Source organism: Silene latifolia, chromosome 9, assembly GCF_048544455.1.
Source record: "Silene latifolia isolate original U9 population chromosome 9, ASM4854445v1, whole genome shotgun sequence".
NCBI classification, from domain to species: Eukaryota; Viridiplantae; Streptophyta; class Magnoliopsida; order Caryophyllales; family Caryophyllaceae; genus Silene; species Silene latifolia.
This window is the reverse complement of record NC_133534.1, coordinates 16,324,301-16,350,294: the sequence shown is the minus strand read 5'-3', so window position 1 is coordinate 16,350,294 and position 25,994 is coordinate 16,324,301. Positions and strand designations below refer to the sequence as shown.

The 25,994-nt window shown below is 38.9% G+C and overlaps 1 protein-coding gene across 3 annotated transcripts; it reads right to left on the bottom strand.

Moving 5' to 3' along the window:
• Nucleotides 1–308: 308 nt before the first annotated feature.
• LOC141599225 (succinate--CoA ligase [ADP-forming] subunit beta, mitochondrial-like) lies at nt 309–12,406 on the bottom strand. Of its 3 annotated transcripts, none has more exons than XR_012523768.1 (10): nt 12,217–12,406; nt 10,838–10,945; nt 9,378–9,430; nt 8,918–9,005; nt 8,300–8,377; nt 8,059–8,202; nt 2,540–2,641; nt 2,313–2,420; nt 1,699–1,762; nt 309–657 (listed from the first exon to the last, which is right to left on the bottom strand). XR_012523768.1 is itself a non-coding variant. In XM_074419179.1 (7 exons), exons 2-7 carry the CDS (start codon nt 10,940–10,942, stop codon nt 7,207–7,209), a joined length of 489 nt encoding a protein of 162 aa, XP_074275280.1. In that variant the 5' UTR covers nt 10,943–10,945; nt 12,217–12,406; the 3' UTR covers nt 7,159–7,206. The 3 variants fall into 3 exon arrangements, 1 of the variants encoding a protein (XP_074275280.1); XR_012523767.1 differs by having other exon boundaries at nt 8,300–8,380; nt 12,217–12,289; XM_074419179.1 differs by lacking the exons at nt 309–657; nt 1,699–1,762; nt 2,313–2,420; nt 2,540–2,641 and adding an exon at nt 7,159–7,227.
• Between the last annotated feature and the right edge of the window lie 13,588 nt (nt 12,407–25,994).

Below are 25,994 nucleotides of genomic sequence, written 5' to 3'. Positions count from 1 at the left end.
ATTAATTATGGAATTGTTTGTACTTATTTGTTTATCTTTTCTTACTAAGAGCGATTTTTATGCGTAAATTAGACATTTACTTTAAATAAGAGAGATGATCTATCTCTCATTTAAATCAAATTTCCATTTTCCTTTTTGGATTTTTGTAAGAACTAGTTGTTGCACCGCGCCCTATCGAGCGCAGTGCCCCAATTTGGCTAAATCGTTATGTGAAATATGAAGGGCAAGTGAAAACATAACATGATAGGGCGCGGTGCCCCAATTTGGATAAATCGTTATGTGAAATATGAAGGGCACATGAAAACATAGCAGGTCTCCCAACATCATATATTTTAAACCGGTGGTCCAAACACAACCAATGTCATGACATATTAACACCCGTGTTTGCTGATAAATAACACGCTTTGCTTCAAATTAAGCATACAACAATAATAGAGAAAGCACATTATATGAGAAGTTTTTTCGAAGACAGAGTAACAACCTGAATATACAACTCCAATATAGTCCAATGACAACAAATATGCTTAGCAAATTATGGAGTTACAAACTAATGCCTTAACGATGACCCAGCCGCATAAATTTATTTTCGTCCACATGAACAGGCCCTTCTTCACCTACAAGCTGCACCTTTCTTCACCTACAAGCTGCACCTGGAACCTGCACATAGTCCACCCGACCAATTTAGTGTATGAAACTATTTTCATCGTAGAGGCAGTAACTCTTCCATGTAAAATATACGACGGAAATCAAGGAAAGAGACAAGTCAGCTCATGGAACCATGTTAGCCCTCAACCTATCCACTCCTATTTGAACAATGGCTCTATTGTTAGACCATTTGAACAGTGCCTCTTGCAACCATGTTAGCCCTCAATCTATCCACTCCTATTTGAACAATGGCTCTATTGTTAGACCATTTGAACAGTGGCTCTATTTCACATGAATAGATTACTCCTAGAAACTATTTTAGACACGAAACCTCGTATGGACTACTATTGTCCTATTGTAAATTATTTTAGACACGAAACCTCGTATGGACTACTAAATGAGATCTCTTTACTTTCGTTTTGGGTATAAGCCAACCTATTTGTGAAATTTAACCGAGGACATTAAGAACAATTGGTCGATCAAGAAGTTTGACCAACTCAAAGAAGTCACTTGGATACATCAAACAATTTCAAATTAAATCAACAAAAATGAAATCAATATACAGCTAAAGCAAGCAAAAATAATCAGCTCAAGTGTAGTAAATTTTGTTATTTGCACCAACCCCAATCAGACTAACAAGACAATTTTCACTAATTTTGACAATGGTAAAGCAAGAGTTTATCAGCGTAAGACAATTCACACCATTACTTTAAAGGTCAGAGTAACAATAAAGAAACAAAAGCACCAAGCACTACTGAATTGACGTAATTGGAAGGGAGAGAAGATAACAAGATGAGCTGCTAACGATTTTCTTAAAAGGTGGTGGGTTGAATAAGCAGGGAGATGGGAGACCATGGTATACAGGATGAATAAGCAGGGTATATATGTATCTCTGTGCCTCACACTGGTTTCTGCGCTGACAATAAAGACTTGACAAACCCCAGAATACAGAATAAAAATCTCCATGTCATTTCCACAGAACAGTAGGATAACTATACAGCCTTGAAAAACTCCCTGAATACAAGAGCATAGGCGGCATATAAATGGATCTACCTTATGTGGAAGCCTGAACGCGAGACCTGGATGGTCAAAGCTATGATATCCCACGGACGAAGTCCTGGCATGAGACGAAAAATTAGTGAGAATTGATCCGACACGATTTATATGAGACCGTCTCACATGTGACACCAACCAACACACCATATAATCAAATGAGTAATGCTATAAGCACAAGGATGATTCAGGAGCCAAAATGGGTAGCCCCACACTTCCATAAGCACAAGGAGTCCACTCCCATAAATCACTTTGGAACGGATTGGATAGATTCTATATGAATCAAAGGGTGTATGAGAGAAATTTAGAAACCACTTGTAAGCAGAAAGGTATGGAGTACGGACCAATATCACAACTCAAATCACACCCAAAAGGGAAAGAAATACAAGGCAACTGATCTGAAAAAAGTCAAAACAACATTACCAGGGACTTTATAGCACTTGGTTCCTGCAAATTACAGGGTAATCGGGGTTCGGATGTAGGCAAACTTACTCTTGTTTTAGCAAATAAAAAAAAGTTCGAAACAATCAAAGTAACAACTGAAACAGGTTTCATGATCAATGAAAAAAAAAAGATTTAAATGAATAGATTAAGAAAGTGAAGAAAGAGGGTACCTATTGAGCATGGTGCCAAGAGATACTATGGTAGACATTTCTGAAGAAAGTGGCTGCGATAGTCAGTCCCAAAGCGGTTGTAACCTCGCTAAAAAACCACTCTCCTACCTGGTGTCACAGAAATCCAAACTCATGTTAGGTGTTGGATCACAAGAAAACGAAGCTCGTGTTAGGTGTCAGATCACAAGCCTGAAAATAATACGAATAAGGTTAACATTGTAGCATACCATGTCCCAGGTGAGAGAAGGAATCCATAAAAAGCAGCCATCAAGAAAAAAATACCATCTGTAAACCAGCCGGAACAACTCAAAAGTTCAAAATCTTCAGTCCTGGAAGTTCAATATATCGCATAAATTTCAGTTAATATATCGCATAAAGAACCACACTCGGCCTGTATATTGGTAGGCTGGCCCACATGGATTGCCGCCGCAACAAATAAAAACGATTGGGAGTTTTGTGACAATGCAAAAAGGAGACCTAAACTGCAATTCATGGGAGCAAAACTGCATAAACTAAACTTGACAATTGAGTAGAGACTATTAGGGAAGAGAGACGGGAGTTCAGGAACTCGGGAATGTCAAGAGGAAAGACGACGTGGATATTAGAGGGAGTTCAGGAACTCGGGGTGTGACGCGTGCAAATTACCACTCTAGTCATCATCACTGTAAACATGTCAAAATAAAATAAAACTAATACTTATTAATTCATATTTTTTCACTCTACAAATGGAGACCCATCTTGATATACTTTTCAACATAAATTTTCGTTTTTTATCCGCTTATATAAAAAGTCTTGTTGATAAGTTTTTTTTTTTTTGTAAAATGTTAGGCCAAACACCAACAGTTTTATAAAAAAGTGAGCGAGTAGACTACTAGATTTTTGTTCTAAGCAAGAAAACTGTATATTCCAAATGTTCCGAAAGAGGTTACCTCTAATCGATTTTTAAGCATGTGTTCAGAATGTGCAAACATACCATTTGAAATCACCTCCCTTTTAGTTTTGGAGTTTTATGTTTATCACTAATTTAGGAATTAAGGAATTTAGGAATTCCAATATGGGAAACTGTGTTTTCTATGCCAATATGGGAAATGGATAGAAAACACAGTTTAAATGATAGGAATTTAGGAATTTATACATAAGTTAATTTTTTGAGTATGAATGTATGCATGACTAAACATAGTTGTGATCTTTTGTTTCTTGTTTCTCGTCACAGGCGGACAATTCTCTTGTCTACAGACAAATGAATGCGCTCCCAGCCCTTGCCCGTCTTCCTGCCTTGTCTATGTGAGTTTAATTTCCTGATGCAATTTCTCACACATTTTTCAATCAAGAGTCATTTAGAGCCATCTCTATATTTTCAGTTAACAAGGGCAAGATTGCGGTCTCCATACGTTAGACCTGCTTTCCTCACTTTAGCCACAACCCTTCTTTGAGGTTTTGAGTCACTGGGTTGACGACCTTGCAAAAAGTAAACAGAAAACAGGAACTGTGTTTTCATGACGTGATTACTTCTTTTTGGTGTCTCACATCATGACTTTCAACTACTAGATCGAAATGATCTGATGGCTGCCCTTTTCGAACAATTGTGCATGTTGTGTTTACTTTTTCGACTTAAGTGGGGGTGAGAAATGTGGTATTTGTTTAGTTGCTGTGTTCAGACCGCATTGATCCATTAATTTAGGTTGTCTTTTGAAGTAGGATTTCTAACTTTTCAATTACTTTAAGGAGTCGGATTATAGATGCAGTAGACTCTTGAATAATAATTTGTGAAATGTTTTAAGGAGTCGCCGAGCCTACTCTACTGCAGACGGAGAGGACAACTTTCCCAGGGCCTTCTCAATGGAGCCAGGCGAGTTTCCCAAGGTACTTTGTTCCTCTTAATTTTTTCTATTCATGAAAGTTTCAGAAAGACATATATCATCAATATTTCAAGCATTTTTAACCCTTTCAATATTTGCAGTGGATAATAAAGGGGCGCGTAATAATGGGTGTTCCCATCAGACCTAATATGAAAGTCCAGATCGATACCGATGCTAGCTGTGAGCATATTTTTAAAGGGAGATTTTAAATGTGCATAGGGCACGTGGCACGGGATGTGGTGACAGGGGAAATTTTATGGTATGCAACGGGCGTCTGCAGACATTTTTGTGAAGATCCGAATGTAGCAGAGTTGGTTGGTGAGGTCTTCACGAGATTTATAGCTAGGCGCTTCAGCGTTCGCGATTTTATTGTCGTAGGCGACAATGAAACCGCAGTGGAAGTATTGAATAGATCTGTGCATGACCTTCCTAGGAAGAGGATCAAAGCAAGTGTGCATTTCACCTGGAGAGAACTCTACGAATGCTTTTGGGAGGGGGAGAGTATAGATGATGTAGAGGTGCATAAGATTGGCAGGAATGATAACAAGGCTGCAGATTATTTGTCACAAGCCGCACGAGATGGTGGTTCTAGTTGGGACAAGCATGTTGAATCTTTTTTGAAAGAAGTGAACAAGGATAAGAAGCAATGGAAGAAGAAGCGGGTGTTGAAGCAAACTTGGAAAATTGAAGCACAAGTGAAGGCAGAAAAGATGGAAATGGGGGGTAAGAAAGGTTGGTTGTCTGGTGGAAATATGAAAGAGAAAGGAACGAAAGAAGATCTGAAGAACGTTGCAACACAGAGGCAGCAGCAAAAAGGAGGGAAGAGTAGGTATGATGACAACACTAATGGTGATTTGAAGAAGAGAGCTGAAGCAACTAAAAAGCAACGAGAAAACTTTAACAGAGCTAAGGTCTATCAAGGACAGAAGCAGGTGAAGCCAGGGAAGAAAGAAGATCTGAAGAACGTTGCAACACAGAGGCAGCAGCAAAGAGGAGGGAAGAGTAGGTATGATGACAACACTAATGGTGATTTGAAGAAGAGAGCTGAAGCAACTAAAAAGCAATGAGAGAACTTTAACAGAGCTAAGGTCTATCAAGGACAGAAGCAGGTGAAGCCAGGACAGAAAAGGAGGTAGAGAAGCAGCAAGTGGTGTTGGTCTCATCTATGGTTTGCTACTGATTTGTGGTCATGGACATTTGTCATTCCTGCAAACTATTCATGAGAAGCAACAAATGTCCATGACCACAAATCAGTAGCAAACCATAGATGAGACCAACACCACTTGCTGCTTCTCTACCTCCTTTTCTGTCCTGGCTTCACCTGCTTCTGTCCTTGATAGACCTTAGCTCTGTTAAAGTTCTCTCGTTGCTTTTTAGTTGCTTCAGCTCTCTTCTTCAAATCACCATTAGTGTTGTCATCATACCTACTCTTCCCTCCTCTTTGCTGCTGCCTCTGTGTTGCAACGTTCTTCAGATCTTCTTTCTTCCTGTTTCTGTCCTTGATAGACCTTAGCTCTGTTAAAGTTTTCTCGTTGCTTTTTAGTTGCTTCAGCTCTCTTCTTCAAATCACCATTAGTGTTGTCATCATACCTACTCTTCCCTCCTTTTTGCTGCTGCCTCTGTGTTGCAACGTTCTTCAGATCTTCTTTCGTTCCTTTCTCTTTCATATTTCCACCAGACAACCAACCTTTCTTACCCCCCATTTCTATCTTTTCTGCCTTCACTTGTGCTTCAATTTTCCAAGTTTGCTTCAACACCCGCTTCTTCTTCCATTGCTTCTTATCCTTGTTCACTTCTTTCAAAAAAGATTCAACATGCTTGTCCCAACTGGAACCACCATCTCGTGCGGCTTGTGACAAATAATCTGCAGCCTTGTTATCATTCCTGCCAATCTTATGCACCTCTACATCATCTATACTCTCCCCCTCCCAAAAGCATTCGTAGAGTTCTCTCCAGGTGAAATGCACACTTGCTTTGATCCTCTTCCTAGGAAGGTCATGCACAGATCTATTCAATACTTCCATCATGTTTCATTGTCGCCTACGACAATAAAATCGCGAACGCTGAAGCGCCTAGCCATAAATCTCGTGAAGACCTCACCAACCAACTCTGCTACATTCGGATCTTCACAAAAATGTCTGCAGACGCCCGTTGCATACCATAAAATTTCCCCTGTCACCACATCCCTTGCCACGTGCCCTGTGCACATTTGAAATCTCCCTTTAAAAATATGCTCACAGCTAGCATCGGTATCGATCTGGACTTTCATATTAGGTCTGATGGGAACACCCATTATTACGCGCCCCTTTATTATCCACTGCAAATATTGAAAGGGTTAAAGATGCTTGAAATATTGATGATATATGTCTTTCTGAAACTTTCATGAATAGAAAAAATTAAGAGGAACAAAGTACCTTGGGAAACTCGCCTGGCTCCATTGAGAAGGCCCCGGGAAAGTTGTCCTCTCCGTCTCAGAGAGAGTAGGCTCTACGACTCCTTAAAACATTTCACAAATTATTATTCAAGAGTCTACTGCATCTATAATCCGACTCCTTAAAGTAATTGAAAAGTTAGAAATCCTACTTCAAAAGACAACCTAAATTAATGGATCAATGCGGTCTGAACACAGCAACTAAACAAATACCACATTTCTCACCCCCACTTAAGTCGAAAAAGTAAACACAACATGCACAATTGTTCGAAAAGGGCGCAGCCATCGATCATTTCGATCTAGTAGTTGAAAGTCATGATGTGAGACACCAAAAAGAAGTAATCACGCATGAAAACACAGCCTCGTTTTCTGTTTACTTTTTGCAAGGTCGTCAACCCAAAGACTCAAAACCTCAAAGAAGGGTTGTGGCTAAAGTGAGGAAAGCAGTCTAACGATGGAGACCGCAATCTTGCCCTTGTTAACTGAAAATATAGAGATGGCTCTAAATGACTCTTGATTGAAAAATGTGAGAAATTGCATCAGAAATTAAACTCACATAGACAAGGCAGAAGACGGGCAAGGGTCGGGAGCGCATTCATTTGTCTCAGACAAGAGAATTGTCCGCCTGTGACGAGAAACAAGAAACAAAAGATCACAACTATGTTTAGTCATGCATACATTCATACTCAAAAAATTAACTTATGTATAAATTCCTAAATTCCTATCATTTAAACTGTGTTTTCTATCCATTTCCCATATTGGCATAGAAAACACAGTTTCCCATATTGGAATTCCTAAATTCCTTAATTCCTAAATTAGTGATAAACATAAAACTCCAAAACTAAAAGGGAGGTGATTTCAAATGGTATGTTTGCACATTCTGAACACATGCTTAAAAATCGATTAGAGGTAACCTCTTTCGGAACATTTGGAATATACAGTTTTCTTGCTTAGAACAAAAATCTAGTAGTCTACTCGCTCACTTTTTTATAAAACTGTTGGTGTTTGGCCTAACATTTTACAAAAAAAAAAAACTTCTCAACAAGACTTTTTATATAAGCGGATAAAAAACGAAAATTTATGTTGAAAAGTATATCAAGATGGGTCTCCATTTGTAGAGTGAAAAAATATGAATTAATAAGTATTAGTTTTATTTTATTTTGACATGTTTACAACATACAATTTGTCATTTGCATTAAAAATCTTTAAAATAAAAGTAAAAGTTAGTCGGGCCAAACAGCACAGTAAAGTAGTTTCAATTAGTGATTAGATCTGAAACTAATTTGCTATTAGATCTCAAAGCTCCTCTCATTTGTTGCTGAAACTTAGTACGATTCCAACTGAATGTTTCTTTCTACGTTTGTTAAACTATGCATAAATTCTAGTGTATACAGCGGAAAAATAGAAAGCAAGTCAGCAAAAATCAAATATAAAGCTATACAGCGGAAGTTTTCACCTTCAGCAATGAGTAATCGCTTTGACTGGAAAGATTATACAGCTTCTTCATTTGATCCACGGCAGCTGCCTTCAGTGCAAGACCACCATCAATGACCTTTAAAGCATCTTCGTTGGCACTTCCAGTGAAAACGTCGATAGGGACCTATACAGTCAATAAGCACGAATCATAAACATAAGAAAATCATTCACGCACCAAAAGGAGATTAAAAAAGTGATAACAACAAATTTCAGGAACTTACAGGATCCCCAGCCTTGGGGTCAAGGGTGAGGGCAAAGTACATCTCATTTACCAATGTCAGCTTTTCGCACAAATAGACCTGCTAGCACAGGAAAAGAAATAATCAGGTTCCAAATATCGCCAAATCTGACTTCTCAAAGCAGCAGACCGACAGAGGAGAAGGTGTAAAGACAGAAAGTAAAACATACTTCTTAGAAATAAACGTTAAAAAAGTCATAAAAACATTGTTTGCAATATCAGCGGAAACCATATTACATAAATGAACTAAAACAATTCTAAAGCACTGTTCTCAAGGCAAAATGGGCCTATGAATCATTGAAGACAACTCATTATGATGAGGCAGGACATAACTTTAACCAGATTCAAGTGCTTCATGACCACACTAAAGAAGTCCACCAATTTTACTACCATGTAATAGACTAATAACAACAAAAAATACCCTCTGCTTATGGAAGGACTACATTTGGTAAGGTGTTCCCCATCAACACTACATAACATGACAATTAGGATACTTCATTTCCAATAATAAGAATCTCTTTAACAAACAGCAATGTCCAACACGCACCCGTGTCAGACACTTGCAGCTGATTCAGTAAAAGAGCAAGCAGATATAAGCTACCTGGTTCAGTAAAAACAGCTTAGCCTGAGATGCATTTGGTTCAATAGCGGGATCTTTATCAGCATCTCCAAGCATGATTTCATGGACCCTGCATGTAACAAAAATAAGTCAACTGAGCCATCATATGACAAATACACTTTACTCCGGCATTATTCCTATTTCCTTTCACAATTCAGGTAGGATATCATGATATCACGTAAAATGGTGACTTAGTAAAGCAATTGCTCAACCATGAGCACTTGAAAAGCAAAGAGTAGCAATACTTTGTACTTGGTGCACTCAGATGTCAACAAAACAGGGATAACCGGACTTTCATTGTCAACACCCTACGGTGCACAACTGTTGGTGCTATTTTTATACCTTTGATTAACGTGGAATTTTTCTATTTAATAGCACAAGGAGGTTAAAACCCCAAAAAACTCTCCATTAGTGTTAATTAGAGTTATGGGTTATAGCTTACCTTTTTGCAATATTAGAGGACACATCTGCCGGATTCACAGCCTTTGCTCCCAGCTGAACAAAAAAAAAACATTCTAGTAAAGAAGGTAACAGTCTCAAGATCTGCGAATGTCAAAACCGTAAACTAAGCGCCCAGAGGGTAAAAGGAAAGCAGAAAAACATAGATGTTCGCTCCGCCTGTTTACAAACACGCTAAATCCACACAATATCAGACACATGACAATAATCTTGTCAAAATAGAGATGGCTTAGGAGCACTAAATAACTAATGTCGGTATATTCCGTAGATGATAAACATGATTAGCTTACGAGCATTCACCATATTCAGCAACCAAAGCAGAATTTATTAGATCTCTTAACCATTTTCTAATCTGATTTAAATTGAATAATTATTTTCACTTGTTAGCATTTTGCTGATTTCCTCTACTTTTCCATTAGTTACAGAATGCCAAACATCAAGCTAGTCAACAAAGTGTAACAGTAGAAGTTTTACGAGCTTCACTCTGAGCTACATATATGGGGAGCTTGGCAAGGAAATCAGATAATTAGAGAGCACATATCTTATTCAGTTGAGTGCGGTTAAAGGCTTGGCCATCTCAAACCCCACTAACTTGGTGTTTGTAAAATAAGTTTTTGGCGCATAGGTCCCGCATCAGCTTCCTTATCCAACTTATTGTAATATTTGTACTCTGTAATTTAATCTCTCACAAATAGTTCTCAAATACAAGCTTTACGTATGAAACAACTATCCTGGTTCCCTTAATTTTTCAGTAGTCTACACGTAATATTCTGAGTAACCACCACTAACACATTACATCATTCTTTGGATCGCAGATTCGCAGCATAAAAAAAACTCCTATTAACTTACCTTAGCGGCGTAACACAACTTGTCACTTCCCAATCACTAAATATACTTCCTTGAGAGGGCCAAAGGGGATACGGTGAGGAAAGAGAGGAATGAAAGGCTATACAACTTGTCACTTCCCAACCACTAACCACCTTCTCCTCCCCTTGCTTTTCATTTTATGCTCTTAATCCCTAATAAATACACACATCCCAAGCGACCCCTAAGACACAATGTCCCTCTCTAACAACCTCATGAATAGTTTAAGTATTTCATTATAGTCTATCCCTGCGAATAGCCATGTTTCCTTTTTAAACATGTTTGTTTGGCAGAGAGTGAGACTTGGAATTCCTACCCTACATGCATATAATTACATAAAAACTAGCCAAAAGCAAACATAAAGTATATGTAGAGACAGAGGAAGTACTTTTTTTGTTTTTTCCACGCAAGTATATCTTATATATAAGAAGTTGATGAGTGTATATTACGACAGTTTGTGACATACCACTTACAAGAGTGCTTCAAAATTCAAATAAAGGGTGTTGCCAATAGAATCACAAAAGCAAACTATACACATTCATAACAATCAGCATCAGACATTTTGATGAGAGGTGATACCTCAACAAGTGCAGCTTCATTCCTAGGAAAAGCTCCCACGATAGAAGGAGAGATTTCAACTTCCCTTGCACCTGCCATCATAGCTGCCTCGCCCCACCCTAGCATATTCTATCAAATGAACAGCCACAAAAGCGCAGGTCATATATCTTATCTCGTAAACTAACTAGCAGGCCCGGTTCTGAGGGTCGTCTAGAGGGGCGGCGGCCTAGGGCCCAAGCTAGAAAGGGGCCTATTGTTCAGAGTGTTAAAATAATAATAGTGGTAGGAAAAGAAAAAAAATCTAATTTAGTAAAAACGAAGCAATGCTTTTCTAATTTCTCACCCTGACTCTCTACCCTCCTTTTTTTTTCTAAGACCCGAATTCCCAACTCTTTTCTTCTTTAATTGGAAATTTAGAATTAAAAAACTCATCTTCTTATTCCTAAGCAACGGTTTCTTAATTTCAATGGCCCAAGATATAAGATATATGATCACTGATTAACTGATTTAGTTGATCATAACCTTAAAGCTTTGATTGAGATGGTCTTCAAATGTGGTAGGGTGAGGCTCTTGATAAAAGTTAACGCCTTAATTAAGAGTTAATCTTCTTCCACTACCACCACCCTTAATCCACCCTACACAACCCCAAGAACTGCAGCAAACCCACTATTAATGTTTTGCCGCAACTCCTTTGGTCAACCACCGCCAAAATTATTGGCCACCAACCTCTTGGCCAAATTACCACCAAAATTGCATTATCTCACTACTAAAATTCGACCACCACTCCTTTGGTCATTTGTTAAAAATTCGCCACAACCCCTCATGGTAGATATTATTTTTAAGCGAAAGCAGCAAACCACTTGCCCAAAACCCGGCATGGCTCATCCCAAAATCCACAAAGCCTCTTCCGCTACACTAAGAATTGCATTATACCCACTCCAAATTATGACACTATCCTTCTCTCACTACCAATTTCGGCCACCATCTTCTTATTCTTCTACTGGATTTACCCCAAAAGAATAAGAGGACAATTATCTAGAGTAATTAATGCATTTTTTTGTAATTGGAAAGGTATACGCAAAAATAAAATTCAAACACCACTGATTTCACTTGCATTAACTAGCACATGTACATTATCCCTGAAAATCAAATAAGCAAAGCTCAAAGTTTAAAGCACTCATTCATTAACTAGCACACTCTTCGACAAATCATCATCAGTAAAATCAGATGAAACATATGAAATTAAGAGCAAATTAATATCAATTGAATAGCAAATTAATACAGTACTAATTTAAGGGCAAATTCGTTTGAATAGAAAACTGAATAGCAAATTCGTATGAGATTCAATTCAAATAAGCATATGAAATTAAAAACAATAAAAAGATTAAAATCATACTTACTAAATAATTGATGGATTCGAATTAGGAATAAAAAAAGAGGGATTTATCCTTCTTGTCTGGTCGTCGTCTTCGCGGTCACTATCGTCGTCAAATTTGCCGTTTAATCTCAGTTTATGGTTAGAGGTGCGTTTAGGGTTAGAGCCTAGAGGTGGGTTTTGGGCTCAAGGAGAGAATTGGGATTTTGGTAAAGAAAGACAGTAAGAAGTATAAGGTAAAGAAATTAGGTTGACTAATCAACATATACCATCCTCTCGGATGAGAAAGGTAAACGAAATTCAAAGAATTTTCATTTACCACGGAGAACCATAATAAGAAAGGGTACAAAGAAGGAGACTCTAGTCTGAAAAGTCGGATACTTTAAAACCCCAAAAAAAAAATTCATTACGATAAAATAGAAGCTGAGAAGTAACCTTACCAAACTGTAAATAACACAAAGGGGAACAAAGAAACCTAAAAACCAGATTTGTGTACACATCCAAAAGGATTAAAAACTTCAATACACATTCATCAAAAAGCTAAACTTTATATTCTGAAAAAAAATGAACAATGAGTTCAATTTACAAAGGTAAATCGATACAAATTGCTATTAAATCCTTAATTTAAACCTTCGTACGGGTTAATAACCTTGATTATTTTAAAACTAAGTTATAGAACATTATCGATTAGGTGTTTCGAAATTCAAATCCGGGTATCCGATAATTCTTAAAAAAATGAAATATCCTAATCTTTTATGGTCTCTTGATACGTACTTGATTCTAAGCATTAAGTAGTATATAAAGTTTTGTTATCTCGAATTCTAATTTATTAAATACTAATCATAATAAGTGTAAGGCAATATGGGCGCTTTGATAACCCTTATGATTAATATAAAGATAGGTGTTTTGAAGTTCAAATTCGGGTGTCACATAATTCTAAATAAAATGAAATATCCTAATCCTTTATGGTGTCTTGATACGTACTTGATTCTAAGCATTAAGTAGTCTCTAAAGCTTTGTTATCTCGAATTCTAACAAAATTTATTAAGTACTAATCATCGTAAGTGTAAGCCAATGAGGGCGTTTTGATAACCCTTATGATTAATACAAAGATAAGTGTGAAATAAATGAATAGTTTACATTTGCTATATTTTGGTAGGGGGAATAAACCAAATGTAAACTATTGACTAAGACGGAGGGAGTATATATATTTTGTTTGAACCATATACCTACCCTTCAAATACGGACAATTTACTTACACATGTCATTCTTATAAGTTAGTCATTTCAAAAAAAAATTGTTCAATTAATAAGACCGTCTTACATAAAAATAATAATTAATTTTTTAATTACTTATACATAAAGTTCATTTTTATGTTGTTTCTTTCACAAAGCACATGTAATGTATACTCCTATGATCATCTTATTGCTATCATTCCACCGTAAAGGCGTAAAAGATAAATCCGTCTATGTTTTTTGCCACTATAAGCAAATATACAATTTAGTGACAATAAAATTATAGTTTGTTAAATTTTAATTTTAACCATTAATAATAAAAACTCTTAAGAGCTATCTTTCACAATACTTAAGTGACTCAAAAGATTTGGGTTGATTCCCATGTTTTAAGTATGGCTTCTATTTATAATCAAAAGATCACCCTATCTTAGCTTATGCATGCTAATCTTTCAATGTGAGACAAATCTACTATTTACACGTCGTATATTCACAACACCTGAATTATTTTTCAATGTGGGACAAATAACATACTAATAAATACACCATCTTTTTCACACCTAGCTCGATATCCAACTCGAATCCCGAAATACGGACAATTTGCTACTCATATATCTAATAGTAGTTATATTTAATATTTAATAATATGAGCAAATACTATATGTTAATATTCGTACATTCAACATCCAATCCAATTAATAAAGAGCAAATACTAACAAACTAATCTTATCTAGAGTCTAAAGTTTTTCGCACATATATAGATAACATTTGTGCAATTTTATCTTATTGCTAACAAACTAATCTTATCTAAAGACCAAAGTTTTTCTTATGTAAAAAATTAACATTTTTTTCTTATAAATATTAAGTAGTTTTTAAGAGTTGGACTTTCTAGATAAAAAAAAATGTTAAAACTTGAAAAATTAATATTATTTAACGTTACTTTTAAATTCTCTTATATAATAAGAATACTACTGGTGTATGTTCGTTATTTAAAAAATAAGCTTAAAAATTAAAAAATAAATAACTTATTGTTAAACTACTAAATTTGAGTAGAAAAGGAGATGATATAACAATATATAATTGTGAAACCACCAAAATCAAAACTATAATACAAATAAATTTCACTATTGTGGAGGTAATAATACAAACTCTTATAAGAGTTATCTAAGACAATATTTAAGAGATTCAAAAGATTTTGGGTTGATATTTAAGTTCCAAGGATAACTCATATTTATAATCATAGGATCATCCCAAATTATGTTAATGTTCGATGTGAGACAATTCTACTATTTATAATAATAGGATCAGCACACCTTATGTTAATTTTTCGATGTGGGACAATTCTACTATTTATAATAGGATGACCACACCTTATGGTAATTTTTCGATGTAGGATAATTCTACTATTTATACGTAGTATGTTCACCACATCTTATTCTTTTACAATGTGACATATAATATACTAAGAATTACATCATTTTTTTCGCCCCTAGTTCGACATCCAACTCGATTTAATAAAGTTTTGTTCTTTGGATTTTTCCCTCTTAACTGATGTATGAACTCTTTTTGTAAGTCTTTTAATTTAAGTACATATTTAAACAAAAAAAAAGTTGAAGACGGATAATTCCGTCTTAAATAAAAATTCGTGGATAATAAAATACAAATAAATTTGGTATTAAGACTACATAAGCTGTTATGGCTTATGGATTTTTTAAGAAAATATTTTTGTAGCATTTTATTATGAGTGTGTTGTCAGTTGCTAGAGCTAATATGGTAGATAAACCTTGAGCTCTTTGCTATACTTGGATTTCTTCAACTTGTTGTCCGCTTAATTGTTTGACTAATATTCAGTGAGTTGGTCCCATTGTAATGAAATCATACCTAACTCATTTTTATATTCTCATTCTCATTAAATTGAGTTAATCAATATTAATCGCTTTTAAGACTTATTAATTATGGAGATCATGCATACTTATTGTTACATTTGTTAGTTAGTCTAATCAGTGTTCGATTGTTAGATTAAAGTATAATATAATTAGATAATTGAATCAAGAAAATCAAGGTCACTTGTATCAATTTAACTGTTAGAGCACAACAAATATAACATATAAGACAACTGTAACATATAAGAGCTCTTTAAGAGAGTACTTAAGAGACTCAAAAGATTTTGGGTTGATATTTAAGTTCAAATGATGACTCATATATATAATAATAGGATTATCACACCCTATGTTAATCTTTTGATGGGATAATTATATTATTTATAATTGGATGACCCCACCTTATGGTAATTTTCCGACGTGGGGCGATTTTACTATTTATACGTAGTATGTTCATCACACTTACATTATTTTTGAATGCATGACATACATTATTTACTTTAATTGCAAATGTAAATTGTAACTTAAAACAAAAAAAAAACTTAAATATGACTTTAGAACTCAAATATTACAATTGTAATTTAAAATTATTGAACAAAAAGTAAAAACATTTATTACTTAATTTTAGAAATTTCTTTTTAAGATAATTAACTTTAAAAGGAGATAGTTAACTATTATATATTACTTGTCGGTATTAATTGTCGGGCGGTTAATTTTATTTAACTAATTTTGTTACCCGTGAAAATCACAGGTCCATTTCTATCTTGCTTATCGATTCCCATTTGTTGTGCATATGGTTAATATCGCCCTTAGTTCTGTAATGTGGAAGTATTGATTGATACACTAAGTCATTACCCTTATTTCCTCAAGGTAACAAAGCAAGCAAGTGCCCTTTATTTTGTTCCTTGTTGATTAAGTCGCACTTTTTTTCTTCTTCTTTCTAGCTATGAGAGGTAACCTTTAATTCTTAATCCAACTTTGTGAAAATTTTTGTCAAATTCTATGAGCCTCACTATTCCCTTTTTTGGTTGTTACATGTTGGAAAGATTTTATTTACTTTTATTGTTTTTTGTATTGCATGCTTTTACTCGATATTTTCATGAGAATACAATTAAAACACACAATAATTATTGAGTGGGAGCCATAAAATTACCGTGCATTTTAAGATTTTAAGATAGGGGAGGTGTCAGCTTTATATTCACATTGGTAATGCTTTTATAGGTTAGTCTTTTGGTTATGGATTGACCATGCAAAGCGGAAATGTTCTAACAAATACTTCGTAGACTGTAGTTCTCATTGTCAATTCAGAATATATCTCGTACACTTGGGCTTGATCAACTTTGCTCGCTTCCGGCAACCTATATCTTAATTTAACGACTTGTATCTCGAACCTTTAAAATCAACCCAAATTTTTATAGTTCTTCAAGATTGAAAGGAAATGCATCATCTTATTAATATTAACATATATATGATCTGAATTATTAAATATAAGCTATATATAAAGAGATGTTTCAATATGAAAAGAGGTATGCAATACAAGGTAGTGACCCAATCTCCAGAAGCTCATAACCAGCAAAACCACATAGGGAGATAAAATAGTAGGGGATCGTTTAATTTCGACGCAATATGCAAATTGAATATATCATCTATTTTACATCACAAGCCCGATCAAGTATTTACAATTCACGTTCCATCATATAGCGGAAAACCTAGAAATACACAAAAGTAATACGAAATATAGAGTAGTATATAATCCACTTCTGGTGGTGATATTGCACGCAAATTCCTTTGCATCTAAATCTCTAATTATTATTAGTCCAAGTAATCCAATCCAAACTCTTTGAAATCAATTATCTACTCCATTAACAACCTGAAATAACAACAAAAAAGCTATCTTTAAAAAAAATACAATTTTAAATCAAGGGAGATACCCTACACAATTTTCAGTTCATTTTCGTAGGTGATGTCGAAGATTTCAGGGGTGTATTGCTATGAATAACCATCAAATCTAAAATAGAAGGAAGCTGCCAATCCCACCGCTCCATCTCTTGCTTCAATTTTACTTTTCTGTTTCATATTCAATATAATCATATAAACATAATGTTAATGGGCAAATAATTACAAACTTATAGTAGTAACTTTACAATAATGATAATGACTAACAACAAATAAATAAGAACATCACACATGCACAGATGCACTCATGTAATATCATATACGAAAATTAAGAATTAGGTGTCAGTTGCTTACTATAGACTGGGCATATTTCATCATGTTATTGGTGACGATGCAAAACAATTCTTTCGCATTTCAACAATGTTGATGAGGAACATTTAGAGTAATTTTACGTAACGCATTGGAGCAATAATGCAAGAAGTTAGAATGTTTATGCGAATACGGTCAACTATTTACAATATCAGGACCTTTTAGTTTCCAGCACCATTATTGGCAACAACGCATAGGAGTAATTAAATGGTGTTAAGGTAGATTAATTGAGGTGGCCATTAAGGATGCAGTGTATGATTTAGATGCTTAACTTTGTATATTTATATAAGAGTAGAAGGATATACATTATGTTTGGCTTGCTTTATTATTTTGCTATTTTGTCTTCTTAATTGTCCATGTTATACATTCAATGAATACAGAGTTAAGAGACTTATGTTTCCTCTTTCAACTGTGTTTAATTAGAAAATCTTATCTTCATTAACGTAAAATGGTGAGAGTTATAGTATAGATTTAATTCGGAATGAGCGTTAAGGAGCCAAGGAGGTGAGAATGTGTAAAGACAATTTAATTTAATTTATTGGGTTAATTTTTTTATGAGCCGTTGACATGGGGTTTGGAGGGTGTTAGGCGGCGTTTAGTAATTCAATGTGGCATTTTCTATATGGTCTACGTGGCTTTTAGGTGGCGTTTTAGCTTAGCCTTTTAATAAGATTTTATAGATAATCAACTTTAAAAAGAGATAATTAAAAAAAATTAAAAATATTTATTATTATATACTACTTGTTGGTTTTAATTGTCGGGCAGTTAATTTTATTAAGAGAGAGAAATGATATTGAGCTTTTATGTTTATATGATTGTATCGAAGATAACATAAAATATACGAGTAATCTGTGAATATTTTTTTTTCTAATTTTTAGAATATAACATAAATATAGACAAAACTTTCGTATATAAATTGTATACTTTTTTTATCAATAAATCTTGATAAAACATTATTCAGTCAGAACTTTGTGCATTTTTTGTAAAAATCTTCATTCATTATTTAGATTTTACAAATAAAATGAATGAGTAGATCCGTGTAATTTTTGCACGGGTTTAAAGTTAGTAAAAGGTAAACAAATGACCGGAACGGAGGGAGTATAATAAATAAAGACAAAATATTGAAGACAAACAACAATAATAACAAAAATCGTGGCAAAAGACTAATAAACGTAACAATATTCGTAGCAAAATATTAGTAATTTGTGATAAAGTTTAGTAAATTGTGGTCATAAACATAACATATGTGGCGATATATTATGGCAATATACCTATTGATTAATAGAAGTTTTTTCTTACGAGTCTTTTTTTGTTTCTCAACGCCCAATGCGATCGCGAATCCGGGTTTACAAAACATCATCAACGTAAAAGCATAGATAGTCCCGTAAATTTCACGGGTAATAGAACTATTGATTTAAAGAAAATGATCATACATTGTATTTTTTTAAAAGGGCCCTAATCTACACTTTTACCTAGGGCCCCACAAACCTCGGGATCGGGCATGCTAACTAGATAGGGTTATTATAACCTAGGTTCAAAATCGGACAACATAAATAAGACAATCACTCTACAAATGCACTAATAGCTTCCTACCTAGCCATTCCTCATCTTCCACAAGAATACTCATATAAGATAACTACACTTTCCGGCGCATTTGACGATTCAACACAAACAACGCCTCACAATACAACAGATTTTCTATAACTAACATCAATTGAAAAAAAATTAATTACTAAAAACTCCTACCGTAACTAATCAATTTCTTACATAATAATATATGATTGGATGGATATATGTAACGGCATGAGATTACCGTAACAATTAGACGAACAAAAAATCGTTCAAAATTCAAATAAACTGAAGCTCGAAATTAAGATACCGCAAAATTACAAAACTATATAAAAATACATTACTATAAATAATTACACCTAAATAAGATAATTGAAATTGAAAAAGTAAACAAAGAGATATGAGGTGCGAACCACGTGACGAAGAGAAGCGTGGAGAACACGTGACTGTTCTTCCTGGTACTCAGTCACATGACGTTTCCGAGGAGTTTCCTTCTCCGACGTCGATTTAGTCGAGTTAGTGAATTGCGATTGATCAGGAATGTTAGGGTTAGGGTTTTGCGGAGAAGACGAACAAAATCGAAATGATGATGCTAATGATGACAATGAAAAGGCGATGATGGAAGGACGATTAATGACGATGGTTGATCGGAGTGATTGTTGAAGAAGGCGGCGTTTAACGGCGGTGCGATGCATGGTTGCGCGATGCATGGTTGCGCGGCGGAGGAGTGGTGGGATAAATGGGGTTAGGGATAAATGGGGTGGATGAGGGGCTTAAATATGGTCCGATATCCGATCTGAATCCGATCCGAATTTTTGGATATCCGATCCGAAAGTTAAGTTTGGTTTGGATATCTGATCCGAAATCTTTGGTTTTGGTTTGGATATGGATATTAGAATTTGATGGGGCATATTCTGCACCGCTGACCAAGTCAACATACTGAGCAAGGTCAAAGATATCCACAATAAGTCAACGACTTAGACAGTCTAGCCGATGCAACCCATCGGCTCACACTGGGTCTCGGCCTGACAACCAGCCAGCCGGGACACATATCCGCGTACTCATATCCAAGACCCTCGGCCGGCCTGCCATAGGTCCATCGGCCGAGGGTAGAACGGTCTTTCCACCTGCTAGCCACTTGGCCACTACGTGACAAAAGGTGAAAGCCTATAAATACTCCTCAACCTTCATTGAGGAAAGGATCCATAAATTAACCTAAGAATCACTATTCATCTGGTAATATCTTCCTTATCTCTCTACAATATATCCTTAGTCAGGTAATAGCAACTTATCCCACTAAGTTCACTGACTTGAGCGTCGGAGTGAGTACGCTTGGCACCAAGCCAAGCCCTCAGTTCGTTCATTGTTGCAGGAGAGGCCGAGAGGAACGATAGAGACGCGAGGAATCCAACTCGAGACATCATTCTACAAGCCACGGGTGGTAACAATACTTGCTCTGGAATTACACCCGGAACAATTGGCGCCGTCTGTGGGGAAAGACACTAGAAGCTAGTCACATTCATTCCCAAACAAAAATACACGCAAAAAACCCACCCCAAAAGCCAAGAAGATGTCGAAAGAACAAGAGGCATTCGTGACCGACGAAACCGAATTCTACCAAGATGATACCGTCCACAAATCTGGAGCTGTGCAACCCTCCGCCGGTCAAGTGATTCAACCGGAGTACGGGATGCCAATAATACCAGACACTCCGCTGTCTGCCGACCAGGTCACCATCATGGGACATGTGGTTGACATAGCAAAACTGAAGATGCTCCTGGACCTAATTGGGAGTACGCCGGCTCACACTATCACGCCGACAAGAGCGGCGGAAACCGTCCAGGAGACCAGGGCCCAAAATGTGACCCCAAGAAACTTGAACGGAGCATTAGGAGAAGCTGACCCTGTCAAGACACCGGGGGAGCCCAAAGTGGTCGTGGTGGACCTAAGTCCTTCTCGCACTCGTGAGAAGACTGTGTCGCCGCGGCACGAACGAGGCACACCCCGGAGGAGCGAGAGAAGCCCAACTCGTCAGAGTTGGAGAAGAAGCCCGACTCGCCAGAGTCGGAGGAGAAGTCCTTCTCGCTACGAGGAGAGAAGCCGGACTAGGAATGCGAGGAGCCGATCGCCGCGTGTCGTCCGACATGTAGTCAGGCAACCCCTCAGCGCCTACGTCCTAGATACCCCTGTCGACTAAGTCGGGTTACCACCTATAGCATACAAAGGGGAAGGTGACCCGACCGACCACGTCGAGGCTTACGAGTCTCACATGTCGGTATGGGAGCAACCTGATGAGGTTTGGTGCCGAATCTTCCCAACGACACTTTGCATGGGATGGCACGAGTTGGTACAAGGGGCTGCCGACGGGTCGGTATATCTTTATTACGCCGACCTAAAGGACGCATTCCTAGCCCAAGTATTCTACCGCAACAAGAGGAGGGCCGTGGAAACATCGGACCTTCGACTATCGACAGAGGGAGGCGAGTCTCTCCGAGGTTATGTGAAGAGGTTCGACGCCAAGGTTCAAAGAAATTCGTGAGTGAACAAATGAATCAAATGGCGACCTTCGCGCTAATGAAAGGCCTCCCAAGGGGAGACCTAAAAGACGAGCTCATCGAACGCGGCGGCCTGACCTTTGATGCCGCCAGAAGGTTGGCTGATCAAGCCATTAAAGTGGAGGACTACCACAAAATCTGGGTAGGCCCCAGCGGGGCCGACCACTTAGAAAAGAAGAGCCACCGGGAGAACAACCCGAATGAAGAGCGCCGTGACAATAATCGGTCACGGTCTGGCCAGCCTGCCAGGAAACAGGACTCGGCGGGCGCCGGGGGGAGTTCGGCACCGTACTACGGAAGCGATAATAATCACACCCCTCGGTCGTATCCCGCCGAGGTCTTCACCCCGAGCAAAACGAAGGTCGGGAAGTGGAAAGGCCCCTAGGGCGAGAAGTGACGGTGACACGAGCCGATCTTTGTGAGTACCACGCCACACCGCCACTTAACAAATGACTGCCGGCATTTGAAAAACGCCATTGAAGATCTAATCCGAACGGGAAGTCTCGGCAAATACGTAGGCGAGGCCGAAAAAGATACCGACAGGTCAAATAAGAAATCCGTTTACGAGCGAGTAGGAGTAGTCAATGTCGTCATCGGGGACAACGAAACGGTGGGTCCGCTCATGGGCACAAACGGCACTGAATGAACTATATCAGGCCATCAACTTTGTGCCCGACACAGCAACCCCCGCTTCCAACATCCCCGATATGACCATTGGGAAGAAAGACTACGAGGGAGTCATCGCCCCTCACATTGACCCACTTGTGGTCCTCCTGGACATAGCCAACCACTTGGTGAAGAGATGCCTGATTGACACGGGCGCCTACACGAACATTATGTACAGAGAATGTTTCCTCGACCTCGGTCTGACGGTTGAAGACTTGAGCCCCTACACCAAACCGTTGTACGATTTTTAAGAGCCGGCTGGTACCCCAGGATCAATCAAGCTGCCCGATAATGTTAGGCGAGGGAAGTGCGGCCAGGAACGTTATGTCCGAGTTCGTGGTCATTGACGGCTCGTCTGCCCACAACGCCCTCATAGGCCGGGTCACTTTGAGCGAAGCCGACGCTGTGATGTCCATCCGGGCCCTAACATTAGTGTATGTCTCGGACCGGGGGGAGGCGCATAAGCTCGTCTCGAAGAACGAGGAGGATCCCGGCTTATGGGAGGTTTACGCTAACGGCCCTTCCATGGCGAATAGCTTGAAGGCCGGCATCGTTATTGTCAGCCCAAACGGAGACATGTTTGAGCACGCCTTGAAGCTTACCTCATTGGCCTCAAACAACGAATCCAGGTACGAGGCGGTGATAACCGGAGTTGAGCTAGCTAAAACCGCCGGGGCGGAGCATCATGGTGAAGACAGATTCACTCTTAGTGACCAACCGGATCGTAGGGAGAGTACGGCCGGGACTACGGGACGATAAAGTATCTAGAGAGGGTGAGAGCCGGCGCTTGAACTAAAATCCTTCCGGATCACAAAGACACCCCCCGCATCCGGAAACGACCGGACCATCGGCATGGTCGAAGGAGCAGAGACCGAGGAGGTAGAGATTGATCCGGGCCGCACCGTAATCGTCGGTGTCAACAACTGGAACCGAAATTCGAGCCGACCTCCTGGACTGCGAGGAAGAATAAAGATGTTTTCGCCTACTCAGTGGCCGAGATGCCAGGCGTGAGCCGGGAGGTGATTGTTCACAAGCTGAACGTACTCTCCACCGCTCGCCCAGTCAAGCAGAGAATGAGGAACTCCTCGGCCGAGAAGGATGAAGCCATCAAAGCCGAAGTGGATAAATTACTAGCGGCGGGTTTCATCATGCCTTGTACTTATCCTGAGTGGTTAGCCAATGTTGTAATGGTGAAGAAGTCATCGGGGGCATGGAGAATGTGTGTAGACTTTACCAACCTTAATAAAGCATGCCCCAAAGATTGTTATCCCTTGCCTCGAATAGATAGTTTAATTGACGCCACGGCGGGCTACACCATGCTGAGCCTGCTGGACGCCTTCTCAGGGTATCACCAGGTATTCATGGCCGAGGAAGACATGCCTAAATGCGCATTTATCACTGCTAACGGCACATACATGTACAAAATGATGCCGTTTGGTTTGAAGAACGCCGGAGCAACGTACACAAGGCTGGTGGACAAAGTGTTCCAAAATAAAAAAGGACGGAACATTGAGGCTTACGTCGACGATGCTATTGTAAAGAGCAAATCTGACAGCGAGCACTTGGCCGATTTACACGAGACATTTTGTTCACTAAGGAAATACAAGATGAAGCTCAACCCAATGAAATGCAACTTCGGTGTCCGGGCAGGTAAATTCCTAGGTGTACTTGTCAGTGCCAGAGGCATAGATGCCAATCCAGATAAAGTCCGAGCAATCCTAGACCTGCCAGAACCAAGGAATCGAAAAGAGGTTATGATGCTGACCGGGAGAATGGCGGCTCTCGCCCACTTCATCTCTCGGTCAGCCGACAAAAGCACCCCATTCTTCAAAGTGTTGAAGGGGAATAAAGACTTCAGCTGGGGGGAGGAATAGAGCACGGCTTTCAAGCAACTGAAAGCTCATCTTCAAACTCTCCCAACTCTGTCCAGGCCGGTACTGGGGGAAACGCTATACCTATATATAGCAGTTACCTCGGCCACGGTCAGTGCTGTGATCATCAGGGAAGAGGACAAACAGCAACACCCAATCTACTTTGTCAGCCATACGCTGTTGTCCGCCGAGAGAAATTACCCACTGATTGAAAAAGCAGCCTTCACCGTCGTCGTTGCCGCGAGGAAGTTAAAACCTTACTTCGACGCACACCCCATGACGGTCCTAACCGATCAGCCATTGGAGAAAGCTTTGGAAAAATTCGAACGATCCGGTAGGCTCGTCAAATGGGCAGTGGAACTCTCTGCCTTCGGCATTCAGTACAAACCAAGGCCTTCGATAAAAGGGCAAGCACTTGCAGATTTCCTAGCCGAATGCACATATCAAGAGGAGCCAAACCCAGGTGTATGGGAGGTTTACACCGACGGCTCCTCCACGACGAACAGCTCAGGAGCCGGCATCCTTATCATCAGCCCAAACGGGGACGAGTTTGAGTATGCCTTGAAATTCACCTTCTCGGCCTCGAACAACGAATCCGAATACGAGGCGGTGATAACCGAGTCGAGCTAGCTAGGGTCAGCTGGAGCGAGAACACATTGTGTTGAAGACAGACTCACTGTTGGTTACTAACCAAATCAGAGGGGAGTTTGAGGCTCGGGACGACGGAATGGTAAGGTACCTGGAAAGGGTAAAGGCCGACATAGCGAGATTGAAATCTTTCCAAATCCAATGCGTTCCCAGATCTGAGAACAACCGGGCCGACGCTCTCTCAAAACTTGCCAGTTCAACCATCAAAAATATCAGCCGAACCGTGCTAGTGGATATCGGGACCGCTAAAAGCATCATCGACGACTTTCTGCGCGGTGGGCAACATCGAGGCCGTGACAACGTGGATGACTCCCATAATGAAGTACAAACTTGCAAATGAGTTGTCGGAGGACCGCAATCTCTCGGCCAAGATAAAGAGGATCGCCGCCAGGTACTTGTTGTTTGAAGGAGAATTATACAGAAGGTCCGTAATAAGACCACTTTTGAAATGCGTCGGCCCAGCCGACGCAGAGCTAATTTTGACAGAAATTCACGAAGGCATCTGTGGTCACCACATGGGGGCAAGAACGCTGGCCCACAAAGCTCTCCGAGCCGGCTACTTCTGGCCCACCATGCTTGCGGATTCCAAGGCTAAAACCAAGAAATGCACGAACTGTCAAATGCATGCTCCGGTGATACACGCTCCTTCCCGAGACCTACAACCGGTGCTTAATCCCCTCCCTTTCGCACGATGGGGATGGATATGCTAGGGCCATTTCCAACGGCCTCCGGAGGAAGGAAGTTTTTGATCGTCGCCGTTGACTACTTCACCAAATGGGTTGAAGTCAGTAGCGATGACTGCAAAAACCACAAAAACCGCCGTCGAAAAGGTAATCTGGGAAAATGTTATAACTCGTTTCGGATTACCCCAAGTTATGGTATTTGACCACGGCCGAGAGTTTTGGAGTGACCTGATAATGAACTGGTTAGAAGAGCTTGGCATCAAGTTTGCATACTCCTCCGTCTCATCACCCACAGAGCAACGGGCAAAGGAGGCGGCCAACAAAACAATCCTCAACGGTTTGAAAAAGACAGTTGAAGACCTTAAGGGAAGGTGGGCCGATGAACTACCCGGTGTCCTGTGGTCCCTTCGGACCACGGAGAAAGAAGCAACGGG